General features: G+C 42.5%; 1 protein-coding gene across 2 annotated transcripts; it reads left to right on the forward strand.

Annotated features, from left to right (window-relative positions):
• The first annotated feature begins 1724 nt into the window (after nucleotides 1-1724).
• On the forward strand, nucleotides 1725-27544 carry LOC135207143 (uncharacterized). Of its 2 annotated transcripts, none has more exons than XM_064238733.1 (5): nucleotides 1725-1842; nucleotides 5275-5356; nucleotides 22885-22950; nucleotides 23165-23237; nucleotides 27433-27544. In XM_064238733.1, exons 1-5 carry the CDS (start codon nucleotides 1726-1728, stop codon nucleotides 27521-27523), a joined length of 429 nt encoding a protein of 142 aa, XP_064094803.1. In that variant the 5' UTR covers nucleotide 1725; the 3' UTR covers nucleotides 27524-27544. The 2 variants fall into 2 exon arrangements, with proteins under 2 accessions (XP_064094803.1, XP_064094804.1); XM_064238734.1 differs by lacking the exon at nucleotides 27433-27544 and adding an exon at nucleotides 25390-25474.
• Nucleotides 27545-27798: the final 254 nt, after the last annotated feature.

Raw genomic sequence — 27798 nt, forward strand, 5'->3', positions numbered from 1 at the left:
TGGAAACAGTGAAGAAGTTCTATGGGAAAGCCAATACAAAAGGAAGGTGGTGACGCCATCTTTGGATGACCAAACCTTACCGGCTTCTTTTGTATCGGCAATAAACCAGGCTGCTCCATATGTTTCTCCACCTGCTTTTGATTTGTCTCATACCCCTTCGGTTTCTCCTAGCGGTTCTGTATCGGAAACGTCAGGGTATTTTAGGTAAATAGGTAAAAGGATATCTGGGTATACATTTGCAACTGAAAAGTTTTAATAATTTACTGTATGCGAATTACACCGTTAATATTCGAAATAAGATATTATTTAATGCCCAGGACGCAGTGTTACCATGCTCAGATACCACAGGCGGATGGACAGATGGAAAAAAACAGAGTATAGCTTTGATCCACAGTAGCAGTTGCTTCAGAATAGGGAAGCACGGAAGCACAACTGTCATAAACTTGACATTTGTTCATACGCGAACAAACCTTCGGTCTTAACAATCTGTCATTTCGCAGTTGCGTAAGTCTGACCATTATATTAGTTACTGGTCTGCCTTCTTTTACCCCAGGCTAACTAATTGACCATAGGTAGTTTTATTAGAACTCGACCTTCAAGCTCTAGACCAGATCCTATTAAACTAACTCATACTCAGTTTTTTTCCATCTTCCCACCCGCCTATGGTGTTTGTGCGTGGTAACACTACATCCTGGGCTTTAAATAGTTACACTGTGTAAGTTTTAGGTAAATAGTAAAAGGATATCTGGGTGTACATTTGCTCCTGAAAAGTGTTTTAATAATTTACTGTATGCGAATTACACCGTTAATATTCGAAATAGGATATTGTTATTATTGTTAAATGTAAGCTGCTATTTTGGGGTGGCGAATGGAACAGCCAGACGCAGTGGGGGGGGAAAAGTGCTAAAACGCACTTTATGAAAATAAGTTTTATATACTACTTTGTTATCAAGTTATTCACTGATATACGTACGTGTAATGAATTAACACATAGCTTAGTAGCAGAGTAGGTGTGGTCCAATAAAGTTGACATCTTGCCGTAGTGAACAGCGAAAGAAGCAATTTTCCTGCTACTGTGTCTGGCTGTTCCATTCGCCACCCCGAAAAGGCAGCTTACATTCAACAATAACAACTATATCCTATTTTGAATATTAAGGGTGTAGTTCACATATAGTAAATTATTAAAACTTTTCAGGTGCAAATGTACACCTAGATATCCTTTTATTAACCTAAAACATACACATAGCGTAGCTATTTAAAGCCTAGGATGTAGTGTTACCATGCCCAAACACCACAGGCGGGTGGACAGATGGAAAAAACCGAGTATAGTACTGCTTAAGAGATAGTAAACTCCAAAACCACCAGTTTTCCCTGCTAAACAAAGCACTGCATTTGTGATATAGCCTAGACTAGCTGAAACTATTCAAGAGACCAGTGTATTTAATTTGACAAGTGAAATATTCTTTTTGAAAATTACCGACTAAGGAACTACAATAATTTTATCTTTGCAGTATATTTTAGTTTGTATTACTGCTGGTGGTTTTCATTAGCAAAAGAATTTGTGGCTTAACCATTTGCTTCTTGATCTATCTAACTGTTTGCTGTATTACCTAATTTGTAGTGATATTCATCAGAATGCATTTTATTTGAATAATTAGCCCTTGTTATCTGTAGCCGACTTCCTGGTATAGTTTGGTTTTTCCGCAATATATTTTATATTTCAGAATGGACTCTCCTGATATTGAGGGTGCCACTTCAAAAACACCTGAGGGTAAAAATACAGAGGACTCGGTAGAATTTGAGAAGAAACAAGTTAACCTCAGCTTTGGACTTGATTTATCTGTAAGTAATAAGTAAAATTACTTGTATCTTTGACCCAATAATTGCTATACATTACTTCAGATTTGTCAGATATTTAGGTGTAATTGATATTACTAAGATGCAAATTACTTTCATGTGGATATGCTTCAACTGAAGGTTATTGGAGCATGGTAAAAAGGTAGTAACACCGCTTTAATGGGCTTCTGTACTTATCAACTACATTATTACTGTAAATATTTTTGACGAGTGACATCACTTTATATATGTACAGGCAGTCCCTGGGTTACGACGGGGGTTTCCGTTCTTAAGACGCGTCGTAACTCGAAAATCGTTGTAAGCCGGAACGACGTTGGAAAAATGTCTTAAACTAATTTGATTACACTACATGTTGTGTTTCCTGTAGTTTTATGTACAAAAACTGAGTTATTTTCATAAAAAAAAAAATGCTGGTTCTTGAAGGTAAAAACTATTGTAATCCTCTGGTGACACTACATTCTAGAAGTTTTATGTACAACCTGGAGTGATTTTGCCAAATCTTGAGGGCTACAAGAACAGTTGATTACTATTTACATATCATATAGACTAATTAAAGTAAACGTATCTTTAAATAGGCTTATATATTAGTATCAACAAAACATTTACTGGCATGAGTCAGAGGCCATTTAATGAAACGAACACTTCTCTGTCCTATCTGTTCAGAAAATAAACGTTACGTCAATCCCCAAGACCATTGTTGCAAGACTCTCTCTCTCTCTCTCTCTCTCTCTCTCTCTCTCTCTCTCTCTCTCTCTCTATCTCTCCCATCCTCTCTCCTCTCTCTCTCTCTGGTTGGAAATTCACTGGATAATGTCTCCTCTTTGGATACAAGATTTCGATTTTGCCAAATCTTGAGGGCTACAAGAACAGTTGATTACTATTTACGTATCATATAGACTAATTAAAGTAAACATATCTTTAAATAGGCTTATATTATTAGTATCAACAAAACATTTACTGGCATGAGTCAGAGGCCGTTTAATGAAACAAACACTTCTCTGTCCTATCTGTTCAGAAAATAAATGTTACATCAATTCCCCAAGACCATTGTTGCCAAGACGCCTCTCTCTCTCTCTCTCTCTCTCTCTCTCTCTCTCTCTCTCTCTCTCTCTGATCAAATTACTGGATAATGTCTCTCTTTGGATACTTGGAATTTGCGTTGTAATCTAACAGAAAACTTAGTTTTGTTATTATTACTGGAAGCAAGCAATGATTTTTTTCATTATTTTGCGCTTTTGGACTGTTATAAGCTTTGCGCATCGCAAGCTAGTATTCATTCACTCGGAAACTAGTTCCGCATATGAGGCGTTACTAAAAAAATTAGAAAAATACGACATAAAAAAGTGTCGAAAATCATCATAACCTCAAAATTTTTGTTGTAATCTAACCAGAAACTTTTTTTTTATTATTAATACTGTGCTAAACTATAAAGGATTTTTATCAGAGTATGCGTTTTTTAAAAGCGTCGTTAACTCGGAGCGTCGGAAGACGCCTCTCTCTCTCTCTCTCTCTCTCTCTCTCTCTCTCTCTCTCTCTCTCTCTGATCAAATTACTGGATAATGTCTCTCTTTGGATACTTGGGATTTGCATTGTAATCTAACCAGAAACTTAGTTTTGTTATTATTACTGGAAGCAAGCAATGATTTTTTCATTATTTGCACTTTTGGACTGTTATAAACTTTGCGCATCGCAAGCTAGTATTCATTCGCTCGGAAACTAGTTCCGCATATAGGAGTCACTAAAAAAAATTAGAAAAATACGACATAAAAAGTGTCGAAAATCATCATAACCTGAAAATGTTTGTTGTAATCTAACCAGAAACTTATTTTTATTAATATACTGTGCTAAACTATAAAGGATTTTTATCATAGTATGCGTTTTTTAAAAGCGTCGTTAACTTGGAGCGTCAGAAGCGTCAGTGTCGTAACGTTGGAACAAACGTCGTAACCCAGGGCGGATTTTTCAATGAATATTTAAGAGAAACCGTCGTAACCTTGGAACGTCGTAAGCCAGAGCCGTCGTAACCCGGGGACTGCCTGTACTTTATAAAGTAAATCTCCATAATTGAATTCTAAGTATAGAATACAAGTTAGTTTAGATTATGAATTATTGGAATAACTATTAAACTGTAAGAGTATGGTAAAATATGTTCAAGTGCTGGCAGCAGGTAAATGAGGGGATGGGAGACACAGTCATTCACTTGATTCTTGAATTGCTTTGTGTTTGGGCACACTACTGTCAGCAAGTGTGCAGTTCACCAATAGTGAACATGGCTGCTGTACTGAAGCAAATTGCACCTCATGACTTAATCTTCAGGACCTTGCACAGTGTGATGGCTGTACCTGCCTCTTCAATTGATACCACTGTTCCTGCATTGACTACTCTGAGGTATCCTGTTAAGACAAAGTGGCTACTGAAGGTGCTTTGGCCTTTTCTTGGGTTATCAGGGTCTGGGGAATCTGTCCCTCGTGACCTCCCTGAATCTCTTCATCTTGCTTTCCAACCACTTCAACTCCCTTTCCTCACTGTCTTAAGTGCTGAATCGCCAAAAGTGCCCAAGTACATGTCTTGATAGCCTAAATTTCATGATCGTAAAATAACAAGTTCTTGGTTAAGCGCTTCTCATGCTTCTGTAGGCTATTGGCTGCTCTGGTTCTTCAAGACCTTATTTGTTAAATCCCAGAAGTTCATAATCTGGTTTCCCTGACCATCATGGGCATGACTGTACTCCAGTGTTTATTTAATAGTACTATCTTGTTACATGGGACAGCTGGTGCATGCTCTTGATTTCCTAGATTAGCTAATGGGACCAGCCTGGGTGGATTTGGTTTGCTGCTGCTGAGGGTCCTTTGAGAGTAAGAGAGACATTGCATTGCTGTGCACCTTGGTTGCATAATGTGTGAAATGTCCTCAAGGGAAATGATAGGCAATCCACTTGTATAAAGTTATATGAAGTTGTAATTGATTAAATAAATTCTCTCTCTTTTTGCAAAAACAAACCCTTCAGGACAACCCCATGGGAGTTAAAGATATTTTATATTCTGTAAAAGATGTTTTATATTCTGAGTTAAAGATATTTTATATTCTGTAAAAGATGTTTTATATTCTGTAACTATTTAAGGGCTTAAAGAGCCCCAGTCAAATTTAATTTTATCTACAAGGTTTATAGTTTGATTTTTAAGAACTTGGAAATATAGAAGATTGGATATTAGTATTCTAGTTAACGTTGAATCATTGTAATGTAAATTTGCGACATGAATGTAATCGTGATTTCCAAGACATGAGTTCTGTATATATTTGTTTTCATTGAGAAATAAGTGTTACATGTGATCTAAAATTTAGGATAGTTTTATTGGATTTAATTTGCCAGATCTTCATTGAAATATTTAAATCATGAAATCAGTTTTGAATTTTCAGGATGATGCCATACTGAGGGAAGGCCCTTCAAGTAGTAATCTCTCTCTTTCACTAATATTTGAAAGAAGGGCACTATCTAAGAGTAAGTAATTGACAGTTTGTTTATAGCTTAGTAACAAGGGGTACTTCTTTATATTTTTTTTTACATTAATATAAGGGATTGCTTTTGCTCCTATGTAAGAAAGTATGTATGTATAGTTATTGGCTCATTTCTCATACTTGACCAGATGTAGTTATGCTCTATTTCCAAATAATCAGATAACGACAAAAGTTAGATAATTTTAATTGTTCTACAATTAAATGTTTTGTCAATTGGTGCCTTGTAAGTATAGGGCTTTAGTCTTATATTGTGAGTAAGATTGTGCAAGAGGGTGAAAGAGACCATTTACAGGTCAGAGAATTACAGATCAGATCCACATAACAAACACATATAACAGCAAGGCAAGTAAGAAAACTACTTGAGAGATAATTATCAAGGTCAAAATATTAATGATAAATAGTGTATGAAATTGTTGTAAGAATAGAAATCTTTCTTAAAACAATTTTTCATAGTAATCACTATCTCCACTTTGCCTCATTGTTTTAGCTCAATATTTTTAGTTTCCCTAATTTTTTTTGTTCATTTACGAAACAAACCTTTGGTCTTAACATTAGGATAAATACTTAGCGCCAGCTGGAAACTGGTAATTTTGTTCATGAAACTTACCTGTCAGATATATATATAGCTGTATTCTCTGAAGTCCGACAGAATTTCTAAAAACTTACGACACACGTAGTGGGAGTAGGGTGGTTAGTACCCATTCCCGCCGCTGGGAGGCGGGTATCAGGAACCATTCCCATTTTCTATCAGATTTCTTCTGTCGCCGGTGTTGTAAACATCTGTTTACAGCACCTCCGCCTCAGGATTTTGGAAAACTTTCTTTGCTTGAGTATCCTCTTGACTTTTTTGGTTATTTGTTATTGGATCGATAGCTTGGCATACGTGACTTTGGATTGTTTTTTATTTTGGCTTGGTTTTTTCCTTAAATATGTCAGGTTCTAGTTCGGCTAGTGCCAGAGTGTGTATGAAAGACGAATGCAAGGTGAGGTTACCAAAAGCTTTGGTGGATCCTCACACAGTGTGTAAAGGTTGTAGGGGGCAAGTGTGTAGGTATGATTTTCGCTGCACGGAGTGTGAAAGTTTGAATGATGCTCAATGGAAGACTTATGAATCCTATGTAAATAAATTAGAGCGTGATAGGATCAGGAGGTCTTCCTCCAGGAGTAAATCGGGTAGTAGAACAGGGTAATAATGTAACCCCTTCTAACCCTTCTTTAGATTTTGTGACTCCTAACCCGTAGTGTTGCCTTCGGGCCCTCAAGTGGTGTCTGCGGAGGGTAATGCCCTGCCCTTTCGCTTATTTTAGATTCTTTGAAAACTCTGGAATCTAAGGTTCTAGCCCTTGAAAACAGGGAAAGTGCTAAGTGTAGTGATAGTGCCCCCAGTGAAGTGGAGGGGGCGTCAGATCGGCCCTATAGCGCCTCTTAGGCTGGGACCTTGCCGGACTCCCAGGACTCAGGGAGAGGGCATGTCGAAGGCCGAAGGAGGGTTACGGGGATCCACCACCGATCTGACGTCCCTTCAGCAGTACCTGTTGACGCTTCCCAGGCTGCTAAGGAGCGTGCTCGAGCACGTGTCCTAAAGGATTGTTTCTCGTCTTCCGACGCGTCCTCCCCGCGCAAGGGGTGGGAATCTCGTTCGGATTCGCGACCGTTGAAGAGGACGTTTCAAGATCAGGACGCTTCACGTCATGCTTTGTCGGATTGGCATTCTTCTCCGGAAAGCGTGTCCTTTCCGCCCCAGAAGAAGGCTAAGTCGTCTTCCGATGAGGACGTCTTTGAGCGCCCCAGTCGCTCTAGAGCTAAGGCTGTTCCTGGGAGAAGGAAGAAGGCGTCCCCTCGCCCCTCACCTTCTCGCAGGCATGGCTCTTCTCCTCGTATAGATCCTTCGCAGACGGAGGTAATCCTTGCTATGCAGCGACAACTGGATGCTTTACTTAAGCAGAAGGAAACGGTTTCTGGCCGTAAGAAGGATGATAGACTTCCGATCAAGAGATCAAGACAGTCTTCTCCGCCTGCTCGTCTTTCGTCCCCGTTTCATGGTATTTCGTCGTCTAGACTTCGTTCTCCCCAGCGTTTGTCTAGAGGTGGAAGTAAACGTCAGGAGAGAGAGAGGTTTCTTCAGTCTGCCCTCTCTTCTCGACGTGAGGACGCTCGGCGTTCCGACATCGACGTTTCTGATGAAGATGCTTTAGTTTCTGACGGACGGAATTTGGAACGCACCGCTCCGCTTCGTCATGCTTGTGTTGACGTTCATCGGGACGCTCGTCAAGTGTCTATTCCTGTATCTTCGCGGGACGATCGTAGAGACGCTTCGAGGGACGCTAGGAGGGACGCTCCGCTCATAGCTTCTTGGACGCTTCGTTGACGCTCACTTGGACGCTGATTTGGACGCTTCGTTGGACGCTCGGAGGGACGCTAGGTTTGACGCTCCGATGGACGCTAATAGACATCGTCGTAAGAGCGTCTTGGACGCGAGTACGGAAGTTCGCTCTCGATCGGACGTTATTCCCGAGTCTTTAGATGACGCTACACGTCTTCCTTCTACTTCGCGTTCTACTCAAGTTGTGATTGCTGTTCCTGTATCGGCTAACGATTCTGTTAAGGATACGTTACCCTCATCTTCTCGTCATCGGTCTGATAGGAGACTTGGAGTGAAGGTCTTCATTCCTCTTGTTTCTTCGGAGTTTAACTCGGGTAAGGAAGAAGGGGAATTGAGCTGTTCTTCGGAAGAGGTTGATGAAGAACAACCTCGACGTCGTCTTCTTCAGACTATCAAGTTTTGGCTCGGCTGCTCCGTGATTCTTTTGGAAATACCTTCCTTCCTGCTGCTCCTCCTCCTCCTCCATCGCAGTTTTCGTCGTCGAAAGCTAAGAAAGACACCAGGGTTTGTTAAGATGAAAACGTCTTTGTCTACCAAGAGGGCTTTCCGGAAAGTTAACACTTGGATGGAGACTAGGAAAGCTAAAGGAAAGCACCACTTTCGCCCTGCCTCCGTCTAGGCTTAGCGGTAAGGCAGGGATGTGGTATGAAACCGGTGAGGAGTTAGGTTTGAAGGTTCCGACGTCAGCACAGGGAGATTTCGCCAGCGTTGTAGATGCTTCAAGAAGAGCTCTGTTAGCCTCAGCGAAGGTGTCGTGGACTACGTCAGAGATGGATCTATGTTGAAGGGTCTGTTTAGATCCTTAGAAGTATTTAACTTCTTAGACTGGTGTCTCGGAGTACTAGACAACCAGCGCGTTAAGCCAGATTCGATCAGCTTGGGGGAGCTGTCCAGTGTTTTGTCATGCATGGACAAGGCCGTCAGGGATGGCTCAGAGGAATTAGCATCTCATTTTTCAGCAGGCGTGTTGAGAAGAGATCGCTGTATTGTAATTTTGCGGCTAAGTCTGTCTCTCCCCCGCACAGAAGACAGAACTTTTGTATGCGCCGTTCTCGAGTCATCTCTTCCCCCAGGCTTTGGTGAAGGATCTGGCAGTAAGTCTGCAGGAGAAAGCTACTCAAGACCTTTTGACGCAGTCGTCGAGACTCCTGCTGTACCTTCCACGTCTTCAGGAGTTCAGTCGTTTAAGAAGCAGAAGCCCTTTCGTGGAGGATCTTCAGCTAGATCTGTATCCCGAGGAAGAGGTCTTCCTAGAGGTAGAGCCCCGGCTAAGTCCAGGGGCAAGAAGTGAGAATGCGTGCTTCAGTCACCGGTAGGAGCCAGGCTTCAGTTGTTTGGAGGAGCCTGGAGAGAAAGAGAGGCAGACACCTGGTCTCTCAACATCATAGAGAAGGGGTACAAGATTCCGTTCGTAAAGCCTCCCCCTCTGACTTCCACTCCCAGGGACTTGTCCCCGTCGTATCCTCAAGAAAAGCAAAGGATTCTTTTCGATCTGCTCGAGCAGAATGCTCGAGAAACGAGCAGTGGAACAGGTCTTAGACCTGGCTACGCCAGGATTTTACACAGATTGTTTCTTGTTCCGAAACACTCGGGAGGGTGGCGGCCAGTCTTGGACATAAGTCGTCTGAACCTCTATATAGAAAAGCAAAAGTTCAAGATGGAGACACCTCAGTCAGTTCTAGGGGCCTTAAGACCGGGGATTGGATGGTATCACTCGATCTTCAGGATGCATACTTTCACGTCCCGATACACCCCCAGTCTATGAAGTACCTTCGGTTCGTCCTGAAAGGAAAGGTGTTTCAGTTCAGGGCTCTTTGTTTCGGTCTGAGTACGGCCCCATTCGTGTTCACCATCTTAATGAAGAATGTGGCGAGGTGGCTCCTATCTTTCCAACATCAGGATCATCGCTCTACCTGGACGACTGGCTCATACGAGCTTCTTCGCAGAACCCGGTGCCTGAAGGACCTGAAAACGACTCTGTCTTTAGCTGCGTCCCTGGGACTTCTGGTGAACTTCGAAAAGTCACATCTGACCCCAACACAGTCCATCGTGTATCTGGGGATTCAGATGGATTCAGTGGCTTTTGGGGCGGGCTTTTCCGTCCAGGAACGTCAGCAACAAGGCATAGAGAAAGTGTCAGCCTTTCTAGGGAAAGATTCATGCTCGGTGAGGGAATGGATGAGTCTGCTGGGGACCATTTCCTCGCTGGAGAAGTTTGTTTCCCTGGGGAGGCTACATCTCCGACCTCTTCAGTTCTTCCTGTCGGACAATTGACAGAGAAGGACAACTTCGATATGATCCTAACCATCTCAGAAGAGGTGAAGAGCCATCTAAGATGGTGGCTCGATCCGTTAAAGCTCTCAGAGGGTATATCCCTCAAGCTTCGGAACCCCGACCTAGTGTTGTTCTCCGACGCGTCATCCACGGGGTGGGGAGCAACACTAGGGGGGAGGGGGGGAGGAAGTGTCAGGCACCTGGAGAGGGGAACAGGTAGCCTGGCACATCAACTTCAAAGAGCTGGCAGCGGTTCAATTAGCGCTCCAGTTCTTTCAGGACAAAGTCTCCCGTCGAGTGGTTCAAGTCAACTCGGACAATACCACAGCCCTGGCATACTTGAAGAAAGCAAGGAAGGAACTCACTCTCGCTCCCTGTTCGCTCTAGCGAAGGAAATTCTGATTTGGGCGAAGGCAAGAGAGATCACGATCTTGACAAGGTTCATTGCCGGAGTCGAGAACGTCCGGGCGGATCTCCTCAGTCGACAAGGTCAGTTGCTGCCGACAGAGTGGACCCTCAATCAGACGTATGCCAGGAGCTGTGGAGTCTTTGGGGACGCCCCTTGGTGGACGTTTTTGCAACCGCAAGGACGACGAGACTTCCTCTTTACTGCTCCCCAGTTCTCGATCCGGGGCGGGGGCAATAGCAGTAGACGCCCTGTTATGGGATTGGACGGGCCTAGACCTCTACGCATTTCCCCCCTTCAAGATTCTGGGGGAAGTGATGAGAAAGTTCACAGCTTCGGAGGGGACGAGGTTGACGTTAATCGCCCCCTTTTGGCCTGCAGCGATCTGGTTCACAGAGGTGATGTCCTACCTGGTGGATTTTCCGAGATCTCTCCCGTTAAGGAGAGATCTACTCAAACAGCCCCACTTCGAGAGGTACCACAAAAACCTCTCCGCTCTGAGTCTGACTGCGTTCAGACGATCCAGAAGTTGGCCAGAGCGAGAGGTTTTTCGAAACCTGTGGCTAAAGCTATCGCCACCGCGAGAAGACCTTCGTCAATCGCGGTTTACCAGTCGAAGTGGGCAGCTTTTAGGAGCTGGTGTAGGAAGAAAGGAGTTTCCTCTACCACGACCTCTGTGAGCCAGATCGCCGACTTCCTTCTTTATCTCAGACGAGATTTAAAGCTCGCAGTGTCTACCATTAAGGCTACAGAAGTCTTCGTCTGTAGTTTTTCGACATAGAGGTCTTGACCTTGCTAATAATAAAGACCTTCATGATCTACTGAAATCTTTTGAGACCACCAAGGTACCGATGGCTAAGTTGCCTTCGTGGAATCTGGACGTGGGTTCTCAAGTTTTTAACGTCAAGCCGCTTCGAACCTATTTACTCTGCCTCTTTGCGAGATTTGACGAAGAAGACTGTATTCCTAACTGCTCTGGCGACGGCGAAGAGGGTTAGCGAGATACAGGCGATAGTAAACACGTCGGCTTCAAAGGGCATAATGCAGTCTGCTCTTTGAGTAAGTCATTCCTGGCTAAGAATGAGAACCCTTCCAACCCTTGGCCTAGGACGTTCGAAATATAAGGTATGGCAGAAATCATTGGTCAAGAGCCAGAAAGAGTCCTGTGTCCTGTTAGGGCTCTTAAAGAATATCTTTCGTAGGGAACAAAGGAGTGTAGAGGTTCTGAGGAGAATTTATGGTGTTCGGTTAAGAGGCCTAATATGCCCATGTCTAAGAATGTACTGGCATTCTTTTGAGGAACACCATTAAGGAGGCGCACTTGCTTATTGTCAAGATAGTGACTTTAAGCTTTTAAAAATTAACGCTCATGAAGTAAGGGCTATTTCGACTTCTATAGCCTTTCAGAAAAATATGGCTCTCAAAGATATTTTAAGTGCCACTTTGGAGAAGTAACTCGGTGTTCGCCTCGCACTATTTACGGGAGGTCAGAATGACATATGAGAACTGTTACTCTCTTGGACCATACGTCGCCGCAGACACTATCTTGGGGCAGGAGGTAGCACTCATCCTTTCCCATAGAAAAGGTAGGTGAGTTTTAATGTTCGCAATGTTTATGGTTGTAGGGTCGGCCGCCGATGCGGTCTTCCCTTCTTTTTAGCCTTTGGTATATGGGAGTATTTGATTAGGCTAACTTAGGTGGTGGTTTTGCCTCGTTGTCCTCTTGAGTATGGTCATGGTCTAGTCACATTGTGGTCTCGTCCCCGTTGGCAGATCATCTAGAGCGCACCAACTAAACAGGTCTCTACCTTGTTGGTAACTCTAGTGAAGCAGATGCAGGCTTGGGTGACAGTAATCACGAAGTCAGCTATGCTAACAGGTAAGGAACCAAGATGTCAATCATCTACATATATATGTTTCCTAAATCCTTTTCTGTCTCTCCCACCGCCAAAGGTGGGATTCAGCTATATATATATCTGACAGGTAAGTTTCATGAACAAATGATATTGTTAAGATACAATAAAGTTTGTTCATACTACCTGGCAGATATATATATTTTAAGTACCCACCCACCTCCCCTCAGGAGACAGTGGAGATAGAAATCTGATAGAAAATGGGAATGGTTCCTGATACCCGCCTCCCAGCGGCGGGAATGGGTACTAACCACCCTACTCCCACTACGTGTGTCGTAAGTTTTTAGAAATTCTGTCGGACTTCAGAGAATACAGCTATATATATCTGCCAGGTAAAGTATGAACAAACTTTATTGTATCTTAACAATATCATATTTTAAAAATTGTGTACACAAGGGAAGGCAAGAACCTGCGATGTGTAGAGATTAATTCATATTGAGCAATTCAAGAAGGCGTCTGTCTGTTCATTGAAATTTGAGAGTTGGTTCATTGTTACAATAAACCACTTTCAATTTCCGGTACATAAAAGATGTTGCCCAGAGGTCCTTGGACACATTTTCCTTGGGTTCTTTGGTGGCTGCTCAACAAATTGTGTAACTCATCCATCACCCCTGGCGGGTCAGTTGGTATCTTGTCTAAGATTATGGTATGAATGTGAAATGGATGATTATGTCTGGTCTCTTTCCTTTTCAAATTTCTTTCTCCTTCTTTACTTCGGGCAGTAAGAAGAGAGTACCATCACAAGCTGGAAACGGACAGGTGAGTGAAGTAGCCATACTGTTAGTAATTATCAGTGTAAGGTACCTATCAGTAGCAAGACATTCCTCTCTTTAGCAAGAGGGAGAGGAATGATAACAAACCTACATAAGTGGATACATTTGTTTGTTAGTAGCACTAATATTCTTATCATCCTCAGGCAATGAACTATGACATTCATATATATCTTAGATTTTGAAATACTGGTCAGTTGTTTCGTAGAATGGTGCTATTCAGAAAACTGATCAGAGGTGGCAATTGATTGATTGATTTATTAATTCTTACTGGCGTTGCAACGACGAGGTTATTGACGCTGTCAGAGGTGGCAAACTTCCAATTGGTTAATAGTACTTACCTCTCACCAAAAGTAAGTCTATCCTAATGGTAAGACTGACGGTTTGTATGGTATATGAACAAATGACAAATTTCTGGGCTCAACTTGTGTCGCTCCGTGAAATAGGTTCCTTTGATACTATTTCTAGGTATAAATATTGCTATTCATACCAGAGAAAAAGAGAAATGTTTGTGCCAAGGTAAATGGCTCGCTCACCTTTTAATAAAAGGTGTCGGTATATATAAAGAGCGAGTGAAAACCACTACCAGAGGTACCCTGCCATTTAGCTTCTTCCTCCGCCAAAACCCCATCTACAGAGGTGCCGAACTATAGCCCCGCTACCCTCTACTACTACAGTGAGCGCCTCTGACGTCTTTCCTTTTGATAGCGTCACCGCCATTACACGCGTCTTGTTTTGTGCTGTGTTTTTGCGCTGACTTATTGGATTATTCTACTTTACGATGGATCAAGCTACTGCATCCAAGTTAACTATCGCTGTTATGGTTTTATGATCTCAATTATGCAGATCTCACCCATTTTATTGTGTTTAGGAGGAGATTAGGTAGCGTGAGCTTCATGGTTCCCGCGCCGACTTCTCTCTCCCGGACCGCATGGCGGCTACCGCACTCTTTTGGTTTCCCATACCATCAGAGTTACCTTAGCAGTACTATTTATTATTCCATACTTGTTCTATTGTGTTTTTCATGCAGTCAGCTTGAATTTATTCAGTCTAGTCTTTCACAGGTTCCCCCTACTCCGATCGCATGTTTTGGATCGTAGCCTAGCCTAGTCAGATCCGATTCGTTAGAGGAGTCTCTCCCTTATGTTAGGACCTAGTCCCTTCGTTTTATGTCTTGGCTCCTAGTCTCCTGCCCCCATATTTGGTACAGCATACCGACTAGCCGCCTTAGGGTTAGGCTAACACACCTGAGTCGTCAGACTTGCGATTAGCCTACCCCTCCTGACATCCCTATCTTACACTGTTATTAGTAATTTCTCCCCCGTTGTAGTCTAGCTTATATTTATTTTATTTTATTTATATGTATGTTTCTAAGGTTATTTATTGTTGTGTGCTATATGCGACTTTCATGGCCGTTGGCCCCTTGTGATTAATTGGCCCTCCACACCGCGTGTCTGTTCACCTGGCTGGGAAGGTTCCCAGTTGATCACGTACGAGCCACCCCGTTGCTGACTTCCTCCCCCCTCCTCCCCTCCTCCCTCTCCCCCTTCGCACCATGCCCACCCACCACGGTGGAGTGATGACTCGCTCGCTACACAGCTAGCTATCCGAGTCCGCACGAGAGGGGGAGTTCTCTCGGAGGTTGGTTGGGGTGGATACACTCAGCGCTTGGGCCTGCCCAGCCCTACTCAGTCGCTTTGCTTGGGCTTGGGGACCCTCCCCCTCCTCCCTTCACCGTACTACGGTGAGCCACCAGGCAAGGGAGGCGGGACCACCTCCCCCGCCCCCCGCTTCCCCCCACCACCCTAAGTACTCACCATCTTCTCCGCTCCGGCGGTTTCAGCTCCGGCCAACACCGGACCTGGCTTGAGAATGTTTAGTCATAGGCCTCGCCTTAGGGTGTCATCCACCGTACATGTGTACAGTTGGTCTTCCCTTAATATATATAGTATTTACAACAACCGAGCTTGTACATGTCTGGAATGTCACTCTATTGGTTTTCTGTTTCACTGTCTCGCTTCCGCTCTTGCAGTGGCTTGCGGCATACTCCAGCCCCACGGCAGAGTTGACCTTGTAATCTCTTCCCCTCTTAAGTAACACGGAGCTATGCATTGCAGTGCAGCAGTTACCTTCATTTACAGGGCCATACCGGTATTACTGGTCTGGTTCTCCATATCCACTCTGGCGCTGTAAACCTAGATATATTTTACATATGTGACTGCATGCATACATATATATATATTCCCTGGTTGGTAGGCTCCACTCCGGCAACTACTACAAATTAGACTTAATAGCATTAAGTTCTATAACCTCCCTGGAGGTTGTTATGATACTCGTGTATCCTTTGACTTACAGGTCATCTGTTGCCAGGAACCTGGCTGTAATGCCGTCCTGCAGGATCCCTGTGGACATGAAGTCTGCCGCTCCCATGCCGGGTCCGCCGTACGGGTAGACGACTGCTTGGTGTGGCACCATGAGAACTGCCTCACCTGCTACGCTTACGGATTAGTTTTGGAGCAGAGCCACCCCCCGAAGTAAGTCTCCATTATCAATGGCATTGAGTCCATTCGTTCGCTCATTATATTCACTTACGTGCATATTTTCGAATTGAATTGTTTTGATTCATATACTTCAGTCGTCTTGTCTCTGTGGCTAACTCTAACCCTTCTTACAGGTCTTGGAAGCGAGAGCAAGGGCAGCAACTTTAGCCACCTAGAAGGCCTGGGTCGGGGGTTTTCGGGAGGAATTCTCCCAAAGGCCGCCCGTACATCTTTGGCCCAGGACATGGCGGACCTAGTCTTCCCCGGCGCGAAGAGGGGTTCGGTCGTGGATCCCCAAGTTGCCGCTTCCTCTCATCGCCGATATCCAGGCTATGGTCTCGCTCCCGGCAGAAGGTACCTGTACGGAGGACGTCGCAGAGGACGTTGCGGCTCTCAACCTTGACTTGGAGCCCATGACTGTAGATGTCATGGGCGAAGGTAAGGGTGTACTTGAGGCAGGTCCTGTAGGGGCTCAGGGGCTTTCCTTGAGTCCGTTCTCCTTCTCCTATCCCATCCACATCTACTTCTTTCCGGGGCTTCACGGAGAAGCAGAGGTCATTACGACCAAAAACTACTTCTGTGATCCCCAAGGTCAAGTCCTCTACGGACTTTAAACCAAAGCCGAAGTCGCTGCCAAAGAAGTCAGCTCCTTCCTCTATCCAGAAGTCCCCGGCTCACCATCCCGCGGCGGATAAAGCTAAGGGTGCGTCTTCTTCTGCGCTGATGTCCCCTAAGCATAGGCCTCGGAAGGAGAAGGCCCAGTCTTCCTCCTTCGACCCCAAAGCTTTCTCCTCCAATATCCTGGAGAGGGTGGGAGACGTCGTTGGGAACCTAGTCAACACTAGGTTTCAGGAGATGTTCTCCCAGCTTTCAAGCTCGGTAGAGGCCTCGGGTCAGTCGATCCAATCCCTGACGGAGAGGATGGCTGCCCAGGAAAATGCTATGACGGGCATTAGGGACTCACACGCGGCAGTCCAACTCTTCCAAATCGGTCCAGGTAGCAATACCTGCCGTCATGCCGGATTCGTCAAGACTCCGCACTTCAAGCCCAACAACCCGTGGAGGGGATTGCGGCATAAACGCTCTGTTCGTGAACGGCATGCTCTCCATTGAAGGTATTGGGACTCAGAGGTTGGAAGACTTCGAGTGTTATCCCAAGAACCTTCAACCTCCATTCATGGGCTACATCCGGTTAACTGACGCAGCCATGATGCTTTTAGAGGATAAAGTCCCGAAGGAGACTGTCATCCTCCCTCGGGAACAGGCGCAGCAGGCGTGGCTGAGAAGTCTGGATGAGTGGGAGTGTGAAAACACTCGCCTCACCGCCTTCAAAAGCCCTTTCACCATTTTTACCACGGTGGAAGGCCACGGTGGAAGGCACTCTCCCACTTACCTATAAGGTAGTGGAAGCCACATACCAGGCAGCTCTTAAGGACGAGCCTATGCCTCTGCTCTGGGAAACGGAGCCGACCTCCCTTCTGATCCCGATCAGAAACAAAATTATTTTGAGGGTGCAGCACCCACCTTCACAGTAGGGAAGCTGAAACCCGATTGCGCCACAACGCTGTTTCAGCGAGAGGCTCTAGCCTCCTAGGCTATCTGAATCGCTAATCCAGACAGAGTTCGACGCCCTGACTAGGCTCAGCAGTCACTCCTCCTTGACGATGGCGGAAATGACGGCTCTTGTTTACAAACAAGAGTTTTTTTAGTTTGAAGGGGCAATGGTAAAAGTCGTTACTGCATACAATGCAGTGCGACTTCTATGACTTTGTCGTCGCAAGGAGGAACTGCAGGAAGCATGTTCTGGGGGAGGCCACCATCCGCCATGAACCTAACAGGCTGATCGCTTCCTCCATTTTAGGGGACAACAGACCTCTTCCCTGCTCCAGTAGTGGCAGAGGTGCTGCACGAGGCCTCTAAGGTAAACCAGAGCCTGAAGGTCAGGTGGGGTCTGGTAAACAAACGTAAGCCGGAATCCTCCAGAACCAACCCCAGGTTGAAAAAGAAGCCTAGGAAGTTCCAGTCCTTCCATGCTTCACAACAGGCTCCGGTCCAGGCGGTGCAGGTACACCCCAGGTACCACAGCACTCTGCTTCAAAAGCACACCCTCAACAGCAGTATGTGCTTTGACTCCAAACCCACCCCAACAGCCCCAGCCATCAACCTCCTTTGCTGTCATCGCCAGCCTATAACTCGGCTTTTGAGACCAGGTCTTTCAGCCATTTAATAGGTTTGCCAGAGATAGCCGTGCCAGGGGTGCCTCTTGACATCGAGGATCCGGCAGGGCCACCAGCAGGGGCAGAGGTTTCCAGGGAGCACGGGGAGGCCGCCCCTCCGCAAACCAACAGTGAGAGTCCCAAGGTAGGAGGGAGGCTGTACCTCTTCCGCCAACGGTGGGAGTTCAGCTCTTGGGCTTAAAGTATAGTGACCAAGGTTTGGGATGGAGTTTGGACAGAAGGTCCTCCTCCACCCAACAATTTCTACCAAAATCCAACAGCGGAATTGATAGAGTATACCCAAGATCTTCTTCTCAAAGGAGTAGTATCAAGGGTCAAGAACTTAAAATTTCAAGGACGCTTGTTCAGCATGCCAAAGAAAGACTCAGGAAGCGAAGAATCATCCTGGACTTGTCACACCTAAACTTATTCATTCCTTGCGACAAGTTCAGAGTGCTGACCGTTTCGCAGGTACGGACCTTACTTCCCCATGGGGCCGGTCACAACTTCTATAGATCTTACTGATGCCTATTATCATGTTCCAATAGCCAGCACTTCCGCCCGTTCCTAGGATTCAAGCTAGGAAACGAAGCTTATTCTTTCAAGGTAATGCCTTTCGGGCTCAACATCGCCCCCAGAATATTTACGAAACAGGGGGAAGCAGTGGTTCAAGAGTTGAGGTCTCAAGGAATAATGCTAGTAGCGTATCTAGACGATTGGCTCATATGGGCAAAGTCCCCCAAAGAATGCCAAAAAGCAACAGTCAAAGTAATCAAGTTTCTGGAACATCTGGGATTCCAAATAAACAAAACCAAGTCCAGACTAACACCGGAATCTCGGTTCCAGTGGTTAGGCCTGCAAAGGAACTTGGACTTACATACTCTGTCAATCCCGCCGTTGAAAAGGAAAGAAATAGCCAAGCCTACAAGGCAATTTCTCAAACAATGCCAAACTTCTTGGAGGAACCAAGAAAGAATCTTAGGCTCACTCTAATTTGCCTCGGTCACGGACATTCTTCTGAAAGCCAGACTGAAGGACATAAACAGGGTCTGGCGTTTCACAAAAGCAAACCGGAGGTCCCGGGACAAGCTAGCTTCTATCCTGGCGATCTTGCGGAAACGTCTCCACCCATGGACGAAAGTGAAGAACCTATCAAGGGCAGTACCCCTTCAATTCCCCCCACCGTCTCTAGTGATCCACACGGACACGTCCCTAAGCGGGTGGGGAGGGTACTCGCAATACAAAAAGGTCTAGGGAACCTGGTCCCTACCATTCCGCCAGCTACATATCAATGTACTGGAAGCCATGGCAGTGTACATTGAAGCCATGGCAGTGTTTCTTACTCTGAAGAGGCTCTGGCCACACAATAAATCGCATGTCAAACTGGTCCCTAGACAGTGCAGTGGTAGTCCACTGCATAAACGGGCGGATCCAAATCAAGTCACCTGAATCATGTCCTGATAGCCATTTTTTTTATCTGGCGGACAAGAACAATTGGCACTTGTCAGCCACCCACCCACTAGCAGGGGTAAGAAACGTGAGTAGTAGACACTCTGTCACGCTCCGCCCCTCTAGAATCAGAGTGGACTCTGGACAACGTGTCATTCAAATGGATCTGTCAGAAAATCCCGGGGCTTCGGGTGGATCTCTTTGCCACGGAGTCAAATCACAGGCTCCCTTGCTATGTGCACCCAACCTGGACCCTCTGGCCTTATGCCACGGACGCTATGACAATAGATTGGAATGCGTGGAAGAAGATCTATCTGTTTCCTCCAGTGGATCTTCTTCTGAAAGTCCTGAACAAACTAAGATCGTTCAAGGGCCGGGTGGCTCTAGTAGCTCCCAATTGGCCCAAAAGCAATTGGTTCCAGCTGCTCCTAGAATTACGACTCCGGCCCCTATGGATTCCCAATCCCAAACTAACCCAGCTAGTTCAAACATGGACTGTGTCCGCTTCCTCAAGGATTCAGAAAGCCCTAACTTTATGGATTTCTTGAAGTTTGCAGCTCACAGGAACACTAACATCGATCCCCAAAATATTGCATTTCTGGAATCAGATAAAAGGGAATCTACCTTACGTCAATATGACTCAGCCGTTAAGAAACTAGCTGTTTCTTAAAGGCTCAAATACACAAATAATGACCACAAATTTAGCCATTTCTTTCTTCAGAACTTTGTTTGAGAAAGTTCTTGCAGCAAGCACAATTACCACTACCAAATCAGCTCTTAAAAAGATCTTCCAGTTTGGTTTTTGTATAGATCTAACAGATTCTTACGTTTCCTCTATACCAAAAGCTTGTGCTAGACTTAGACCCACAGAGAGACCCAAGTCAGTTTCTTGGTTCTTGAATGACCCTCTTGAGAAAAACTTTATTTTGATTAAGTTTAGGCTCAGGAGCAAGAATTTCAGAACTGTCAGCTCTTTCGAGAGAACCAGGTCACATTGAATTCCTCCCACCAGTAGAAGTACTTCTCTCTCCAGATCGTCAATTTTTGGCCAAAAATGAGGATCCACAAGAAAGATGGACCCCATGGAAAATCTTACCACTCCCCCAGGACAAGCCCCTATGTCCGGTTAACTCCTTAAGTGCTTACTTGAGTAGAACAACCTTAAAGTCTTCAGGTCCCTTATTCATCAGGGAGAAGGGTGGTACAATTTCCTTAAAAGGCATCAGACAACAAATTTTGTACTTTATTAAACAAGCCAACCCAGAATCCTTCCCACGGGCTCATGATGTTAGGGCAGTTGCCACATCTATCAATTATTTTCAGCATATGAATTTTGACGATCTTAAGAAATACACAGGCTGGAAATCTCCGACAGTCTTTAAACGCCACTACTTAAAGTCCTTGGAGGGCCTTAAATTTTCAGCATTGGCAGCTGGAAACACAGTTTCCCCTGACACTGCTTAATATTCTTATTAATCTTTCACTGTAGCCTTCCCTTCTGTCTGCCTCACTTGCACCCTTGCTTAGCTAGTTCGTCTCTAGTTTACATATTGCCTTGGATGTAATTGTTCTTACATTTTTGCTTGCGTTAGGGCTCGGTTCCCTCGCTTATTTGTATGATTGTCAACTTGATTGTCTCTGTTTCTTACATGATTTACTGTTAAGTACCTTTAAGTTTTTTGGGCTTAGTACCTTTAAGTTTTTAAGCTAAGTAATTTTAAGATGGTAAAATATACTTTACCTTTCACTTTGTACCAATTTTGTACTTTTAAGTTGTACATTATACTAATTAACCTTACTGGTGTTTGTTTTACCTGCTAATTTCAGTATTTTGTATTTTCTACCAAGCTTGGTGGAGCTAATTCTCTGGCACTATTTCACGGAGCGACACAGGCTGAGCCCAGAAAAGGGATTTTGATGAAGGAAAAATCTATTTCTGGGTGAGGGGCCTGTGTTGCCCAGTGAAGTCCCACCCTGTATTTGTATTCCTCACCCTGCTTAACCCAAGCTTGGGTGCTATCTTCAGGAATGACGTCAGAGGCGCTCACTGTAGTAGTAGAGGGTAGCGGGGCTATAGTTCGGCTCCTCTGTAGATGGGGTTTTGGTGGAGGAAGAAGCTAAATGGCAGGGTACCTCTGGTAGTGGTTTTCATTCGCTCTTTATATATACCGACACCATTTTATTAAAAGGTGAGCGAGCCATTTACCTTGGCACAAACGTTTCTCTTTTTCTCTGGTATGAATAGCAATATTTATACCTAGAAATAGTATCAAAGGAACCTATTTCACTGGCGACACAGGCCCCTCGCCCAGAAATAGATTTTTTCCTTCGTCAAAATCCCTTTTTTAATCAATTTGTATTTTTCATAACTAACAAACCTGAGGTCTTAACATACAAAGGCTCACCTCTAACCACCCCTCTAACAACTAACCTGGGTTGGAAGAATAACTAAGAGGGTCACGAGTTAAAGGGGTATGTGGGTGGTTCCACATGACTGGTGACCAAGCACAGATGCCAATAGTCCCTTGTGTACACAATTTTTAAGTTTACCGGTTTCCAGCTGGCACTAAGTATTTACCCTAATGTTAAGACCTCAGGTTTGTTAGTTATGAAAAATACAAATTGATTAAAAATTTGTCATTTTACATACCACTGTTGTTTGTTTAATGAATTTTACCTATAGGACTCTCTCTCTCTATCTCTCTTCTCCTCTCTCTCTCTCTCTCTCCTCTCGTCTCCTCTCTCTCTCTCTCTCTCTATCTCTCTCCTCTCTCCTCTCTCTCTATCTCTCTCAATTTATATCAGACTTTCATTTATCATTTATTACTTATAAAGACTTTATGATTTCTTGATTGAATTTGTTATTTCACGCTTTTGTGAGTTTTCTGGAAACCAATGGTTCCAATTTTTTCCATGACTGTAGGTTACTTATTTTTCTTCTTAGAGTCATCATTGTTTTCTCCATTGTGCTAACCATAGTTATCAACATGCACTTTTGTTTTCTATTTTTTGTGTTCTAATTTAAAATTCTTTCCTCTTCCTTAGTGTCTTCCAAAACAGCAAATTACACTTTTGTTGTTCTGCTAACTCATTTATTTCTTTCCAGATTAATAACTTTTGAGTAACTGTGTGAAAAAATACAAAACTGCTTGCCATATAATAGTCTTTTTATTTTTTTCAGATATGCTTTCTTTTCCAGTATGGTGAAGCTTTAGCATCCAATTTTAATGAGTAAATCGACCTTTGTTTCGTAGCATTCTGTAATTTTAGGCCTTTTACACTTGAACCTCTGTGATATTTACCAGGGATTTCTTTATTCTTTCCATGTTGGACTTCCCATATTTAAATGAGAGCAATTTGCTCAGCTATAATATCAGATTACCATATGATCACCTCTGAAGTTTATGAACTAAACAATGAATGTTTTGTTGAAGTACTAGTATGTAGTACTTCATTTTTGTGAATGATGGTCTGCTCAGTTTGATGTTGCAGGATGCAAGATGTTGTTTGGATTTCATTTTAAATTGGCTTATATATTAAAAATTTTTGATTATTTTAAGCTTTCAAGTTGACTCCAGTTCTTCAAGAGCCCAAAAAGGATATTGTAAAGGCTTCAGACTCCAAAGGTAGGTTTATATGTTTCTTGTTTTCTTTGTTAATTCACAGTCACCATAGACATGCAGCTGGTAGTGTTGATGAATTTATTTTTTTCTTTTTCATTGGTAAATTGTTGTAATGAAGAGTTACTGTAATGTTTTGATAGAGTAGTCGGTAATCAAATGATGTTATTTCTTAAAAATTTCATTACATTGGAAATTGTAATGTAAGAACCTTTTTCAGAGAAAGAGGTACTGTTAGACCTCACAACACCTCAACAGGGCATAACTGTTAACCACGGAACAAGTTGTCCAGAGTAAGTGAAGACAGTTCAAGTAGATGTTGTAGAATGTTGAATTGTGAGGTCTTGGTTTTGGTACGTTTTGGTAGTACATTTTTATATAGGAATAGGATAATTCACATCATTTATTTAATAATGTGCATCATATGCTTGTACAGACAGATATTCAGCTACACATAGACCTTCTGACATACTTAGGTATAGTTACCACTTATCTTTTTATGAAATAGCATTTTAAATAATTATGTATAAATATTCTTGCAGAAGTATAAACCACTGCCCATTATACAAGACTATTCTTCAGTATAAGCTGGAAACTCTTGTTATAACTGTTAATTGAAGTTAGGAGAGTGATTTTTGGGGGAGGGGTAACAACCCCTATCCACTCACAGGCAATAAGCCAGTACTTTTATTTTGGCCATGGTTGTCGTGAATTTTGCCCCACGACTGGGCCCCAGTTCTTTCTAGATGTTAGTGAAAGAGATGGCCAAGCCCCTAGGCTAAGTCAGCAAACTGCAAGTGAAGGTCAAGAGAAAAGGGTGATAATTTAACAATTTTATTACAAAGATGTATTATTAATTACCTTACTATTTACAATATCAAAATACAATGGTACCTCGACATACGAAAGGCTTAACGTATGAAAAACTCGAGATATGAAATTTAAAGCAAATACGAAGATTTTTTTGCTCTACTCATACGAAAAATAGTTTCAGGATACGAAAGGTTGTTGCTGTAAAGTCCCAAGATTCGCCCGGGCCACCGATAACAATTTTAAAACTCGCACGCTGCCAACTGAGTAGACTCGCCACCATCCTCCCGCTCTCCCATTGATTCTTGATGCTAGTCACCTCCATAAGATCCCACTCTCCTGTTGGTCAGCATCTACCCCATGTGCTCTATGTATTCTATTGGTAAAAGGATGCTGTAAATTGAAAAACTTATTCATGCAATACATTTTATTTAATATAAAAAATCATTAGGTAAAGATAGAATAAAGAATAGAAATGATGATTATTATATATACTGTTTGGTAGTTTCAGTAGTTGAAGAGAAGAGAATGAATAATCGAGAATGAAAAGTTGATTATTATTATGTACTGTGTGCTAGGTGAAAGTGGTTGCTTGGCAATTGTCCGGTACTCGTAAACAGAAGGTTGGAAGTTTTTTATTTTTTTTTATTATTATTATTATAGTTAATGGTTATTTAATAATTATTTGAAATGAGTACATGCAGTACATTTAATAAAAAAAAAATGTGAATTAGATATCATAAAATATAAAATAAATCAGACTGCTATCATCGAAGCCAACAAATACGTATTTTCTAGAATTCTTCTGTTTTGATATTACGTATATGTTTCATTATAGCTGTCAGTAACTCGGTATCTCTGTAGTTAAAGATAGAATTAAGAATAGAAATGAATGGTTATTATACTGTTTGGTAGTTTCATTAGTTGAAGAAATAATGAAAATTTATGGCTTACTGTGTGCTAGGAAAAGTGGTTGCTTGGCGATCGTTCGGTACTCGTAAGTGCTGAATGTAAACAAAAGGTTGGAAGGTTTTTTTTGTTTGTTTGTGTATTATAGTTAATGATTAATTAATAATTATTTGAAATGAGTACATACTGATTATTTATACATTTTATTGGCATATTCTAAGCTTTTAGCTTCTTAGGTTTAGATGTCAGAATCATAGACTAGGCTACAGTAGCAACTGCTAACATAGGCTAGGCTTATTGCTAAGGGACATATGCTAAAGTCCTAATATATGCTGTAAAGGGTTGTTTTTGTAGGGCTTGGAACAGATTAGGCATTTTACATGTAAAATGCGGTTCAAGATACGAAAAGCTCATGATACGAAGGCCGCCTAGTAACGGATTAATTTCGTAACTCGAGGTAACCACTGTAATAAGACTCATATATATGAGACACATTTAGCAATTCTTGCTTGAATTATCCCACATGGTCCTTAGGGGACACGTGGTAGAACTCAAACAAGGTGATAAAAAATACAACTGTGAGTCACAGAACAGGTTTTTCTGTCATGAAACATTGCTAATGAAACTGCACTTAGTCAAATTGATGTAAACTAATGCCTTACATGAGTAGCAGATCCTAAAAGTGTACCAACCCAAAATAACATAAAATTATTATTGCATGTACAGTTCATGTGACTTGGCAGATTCTGGGACATGACTTACAATGAATTATACATAGGGAGAACCAACGCTTTTGCTGCTTGACTTCTTCTCTAGTTAAATTGTGACTGCAGGCAGATTTAGGTAGGAAAAAATGGAGCTCACATTTTTTGCAACAATGGTGACTTTCTGCTGTCTCCATACTGACTGTCCAATTGAAGTTTTTTTTCATATGTATTGTATGTATGATTGATTTTGCTCATAGATTTGAACAGGAAAAGTGGACAGCAGATGCACAGGCAAGAGACAGTGAGCCCTTCTTGGAATTCCTGATATGCACACCAGACAGGTGTATACCCATGCATAAAACTGGAGATTTTGCTTGATGATCAAAGAAAATGCTTAGGTAATTTAACAGTTTTGGTATATCTATACCTATCTATAAAGAGCAATTTCTCTGCATTTTCAGGCACACCAGCATAAAGATCTAAACTTGGTTGCTCAGTATAGTTACATCAACCATGACTAACAAGCATGCACTCAATAAATGTTACGCTACGACAACCCCGCCTCAGGGTAGGCCTTTCACAAATAATCCTTTACAGTGGGCACATGAATTCTCATTATATAGGGACAGTGATTCCACCCTCAGGTGTATAATTGGAAGAAATTCTTCCAGATTACACAGTAGATGTTATGTATTACAAGAATGAGGAAACATGTTGCCTGACAAGAAATGCCCCCTTCATGTGCATGTGTCCAATGTACAGTTTGGTGTTCCAGACAGCTGCTGATTAAGAGTTGTGGAGACAACACACATTGCAACCAACTACTATCAGTGTAGGGCAATAGTGCCATCACTTGTGGTGTACTGTTGTATTACTTGAGTTCTTTGCAGCATCCCTTGGGCCCCAGCTGCAACCTCTTTCATTCCTTTTACTGTACCTCTGTTCATATTCTCTTTTGTTGTGCATTCCACCCTCTCCTAACAATTGATTTTTAGTGCAACTGAAGTTTTCCTCCTGTTACACCTTTCAAACCTTTTTAATTGTCAGTTTGAGTTTCTGTTTCAGAGTTGAATGGCCTTCTAAGTCCAGTGCTTGGCCCTTGGCCTAAATTCTATATTCTGTCTATCTGCCACTGTCAAGAGACTTCCAAGCAAGCAGCACAACCCTACAACAGGGGAATAATAAATCCTCTTTTAAAAGATCCCTTTGTAGCAATACTAATACATGCCTACATAGTAAGTCTGCAGTAACAAAACCTCAACTATCATACTGACCTGACAGTTTGCAACCAGCTAAAGATAATCCCTGGGAACAGCTGCACTGTCCAAATTAACACTTATACACCATGTACTACCCCATTATCCATTGTGATATGTTAAATCCTAGTTTGATCATATCCTGCTGCGAAAGGAAGACACAAACTTTAGTAATAATTTCCTGTATATTTTATATATTCTTTGTTTACTCTGGTAGTTAGATCTAGATTTACTAATGATATCTTGTGACCTTGTGGGATGTACAGCATCAGGTGGTAATAGTACACCTGTATTCTTCAGATGAGAGTACTTTCCATAATAATTAACTTGATATGTTTTCATTTTTAACAATTTTGATTCAGGGTTTCTTTCATTTCATACTCATTTCATCATTATGTCATTAAGTCTCCATATTAGTATGCTGGAAAAACTGGAATGAAACTATGCTCTTAAATTAGCTTTCCAAATATTCACCAGAACTCTACCAAAGTATGTTTACCATTTCTTCAAGATTCAGGATTATTTTTTTGCTGTTTGCTCTTGGCGAGTTACAATTTATGGTGAGTATCCATATTGCATTCAAGAATGCATCTGATTAGTACCTTGCCCTAGAAGTTGGGCACTATTATAATCAAAGTTGAAAACTGGGCATGAATTATCATTTAAAGTTATTTTGAAGTTTTGTTTTGAAAATCAGCTTTTTATTTGAAACTGGAATATTTTCATCTGTGTTTTTCAGCAGTACAAGTTTTGATATGAAATAAGAACTGTAAAATTGTATATTGAATAGATTTTTGTGTTTTCAGACGTCCAGTTAAGAATCATAAATTGGTGCTTCCAAGTGCAGAAATCTTGCCGTCATCTTTTCACAGAAGAGTCTTGCCACATTACACTTGACAGTGATTTTGAACAAGGTAATTATAGGTAGTACACTCTTGAATGCCCCTTCTTGTATTTTTCTTCGGGTGTATGTAACTAAGAACCACACATTATCAATACGAGATTAATTCATCACAGTAATAGCTAGTCATCAGAGCATTAATCTTCTCTACATTAAAAAGATAGCTAATGAAATTGGCCATTTGAACCTACTTCTGTCAATTAAAATACAGATCATAGTTGCATATTAGGCAATTTTATATTTTGCACAATATGAAGGAAATACAGGGTAA

The sequence above is a fragment of the Macrobrachium nipponense genome, chromosome 32 (assembly GCF_015104395.2).
Source record: "Macrobrachium nipponense isolate FS-2020 chromosome 32, ASM1510439v2, whole genome shotgun sequence".
NCBI lineage: Eukaryota > Metazoa > Arthropoda > Malacostraca > Decapoda > Palaemonidae > Macrobrachium > Macrobrachium nipponense.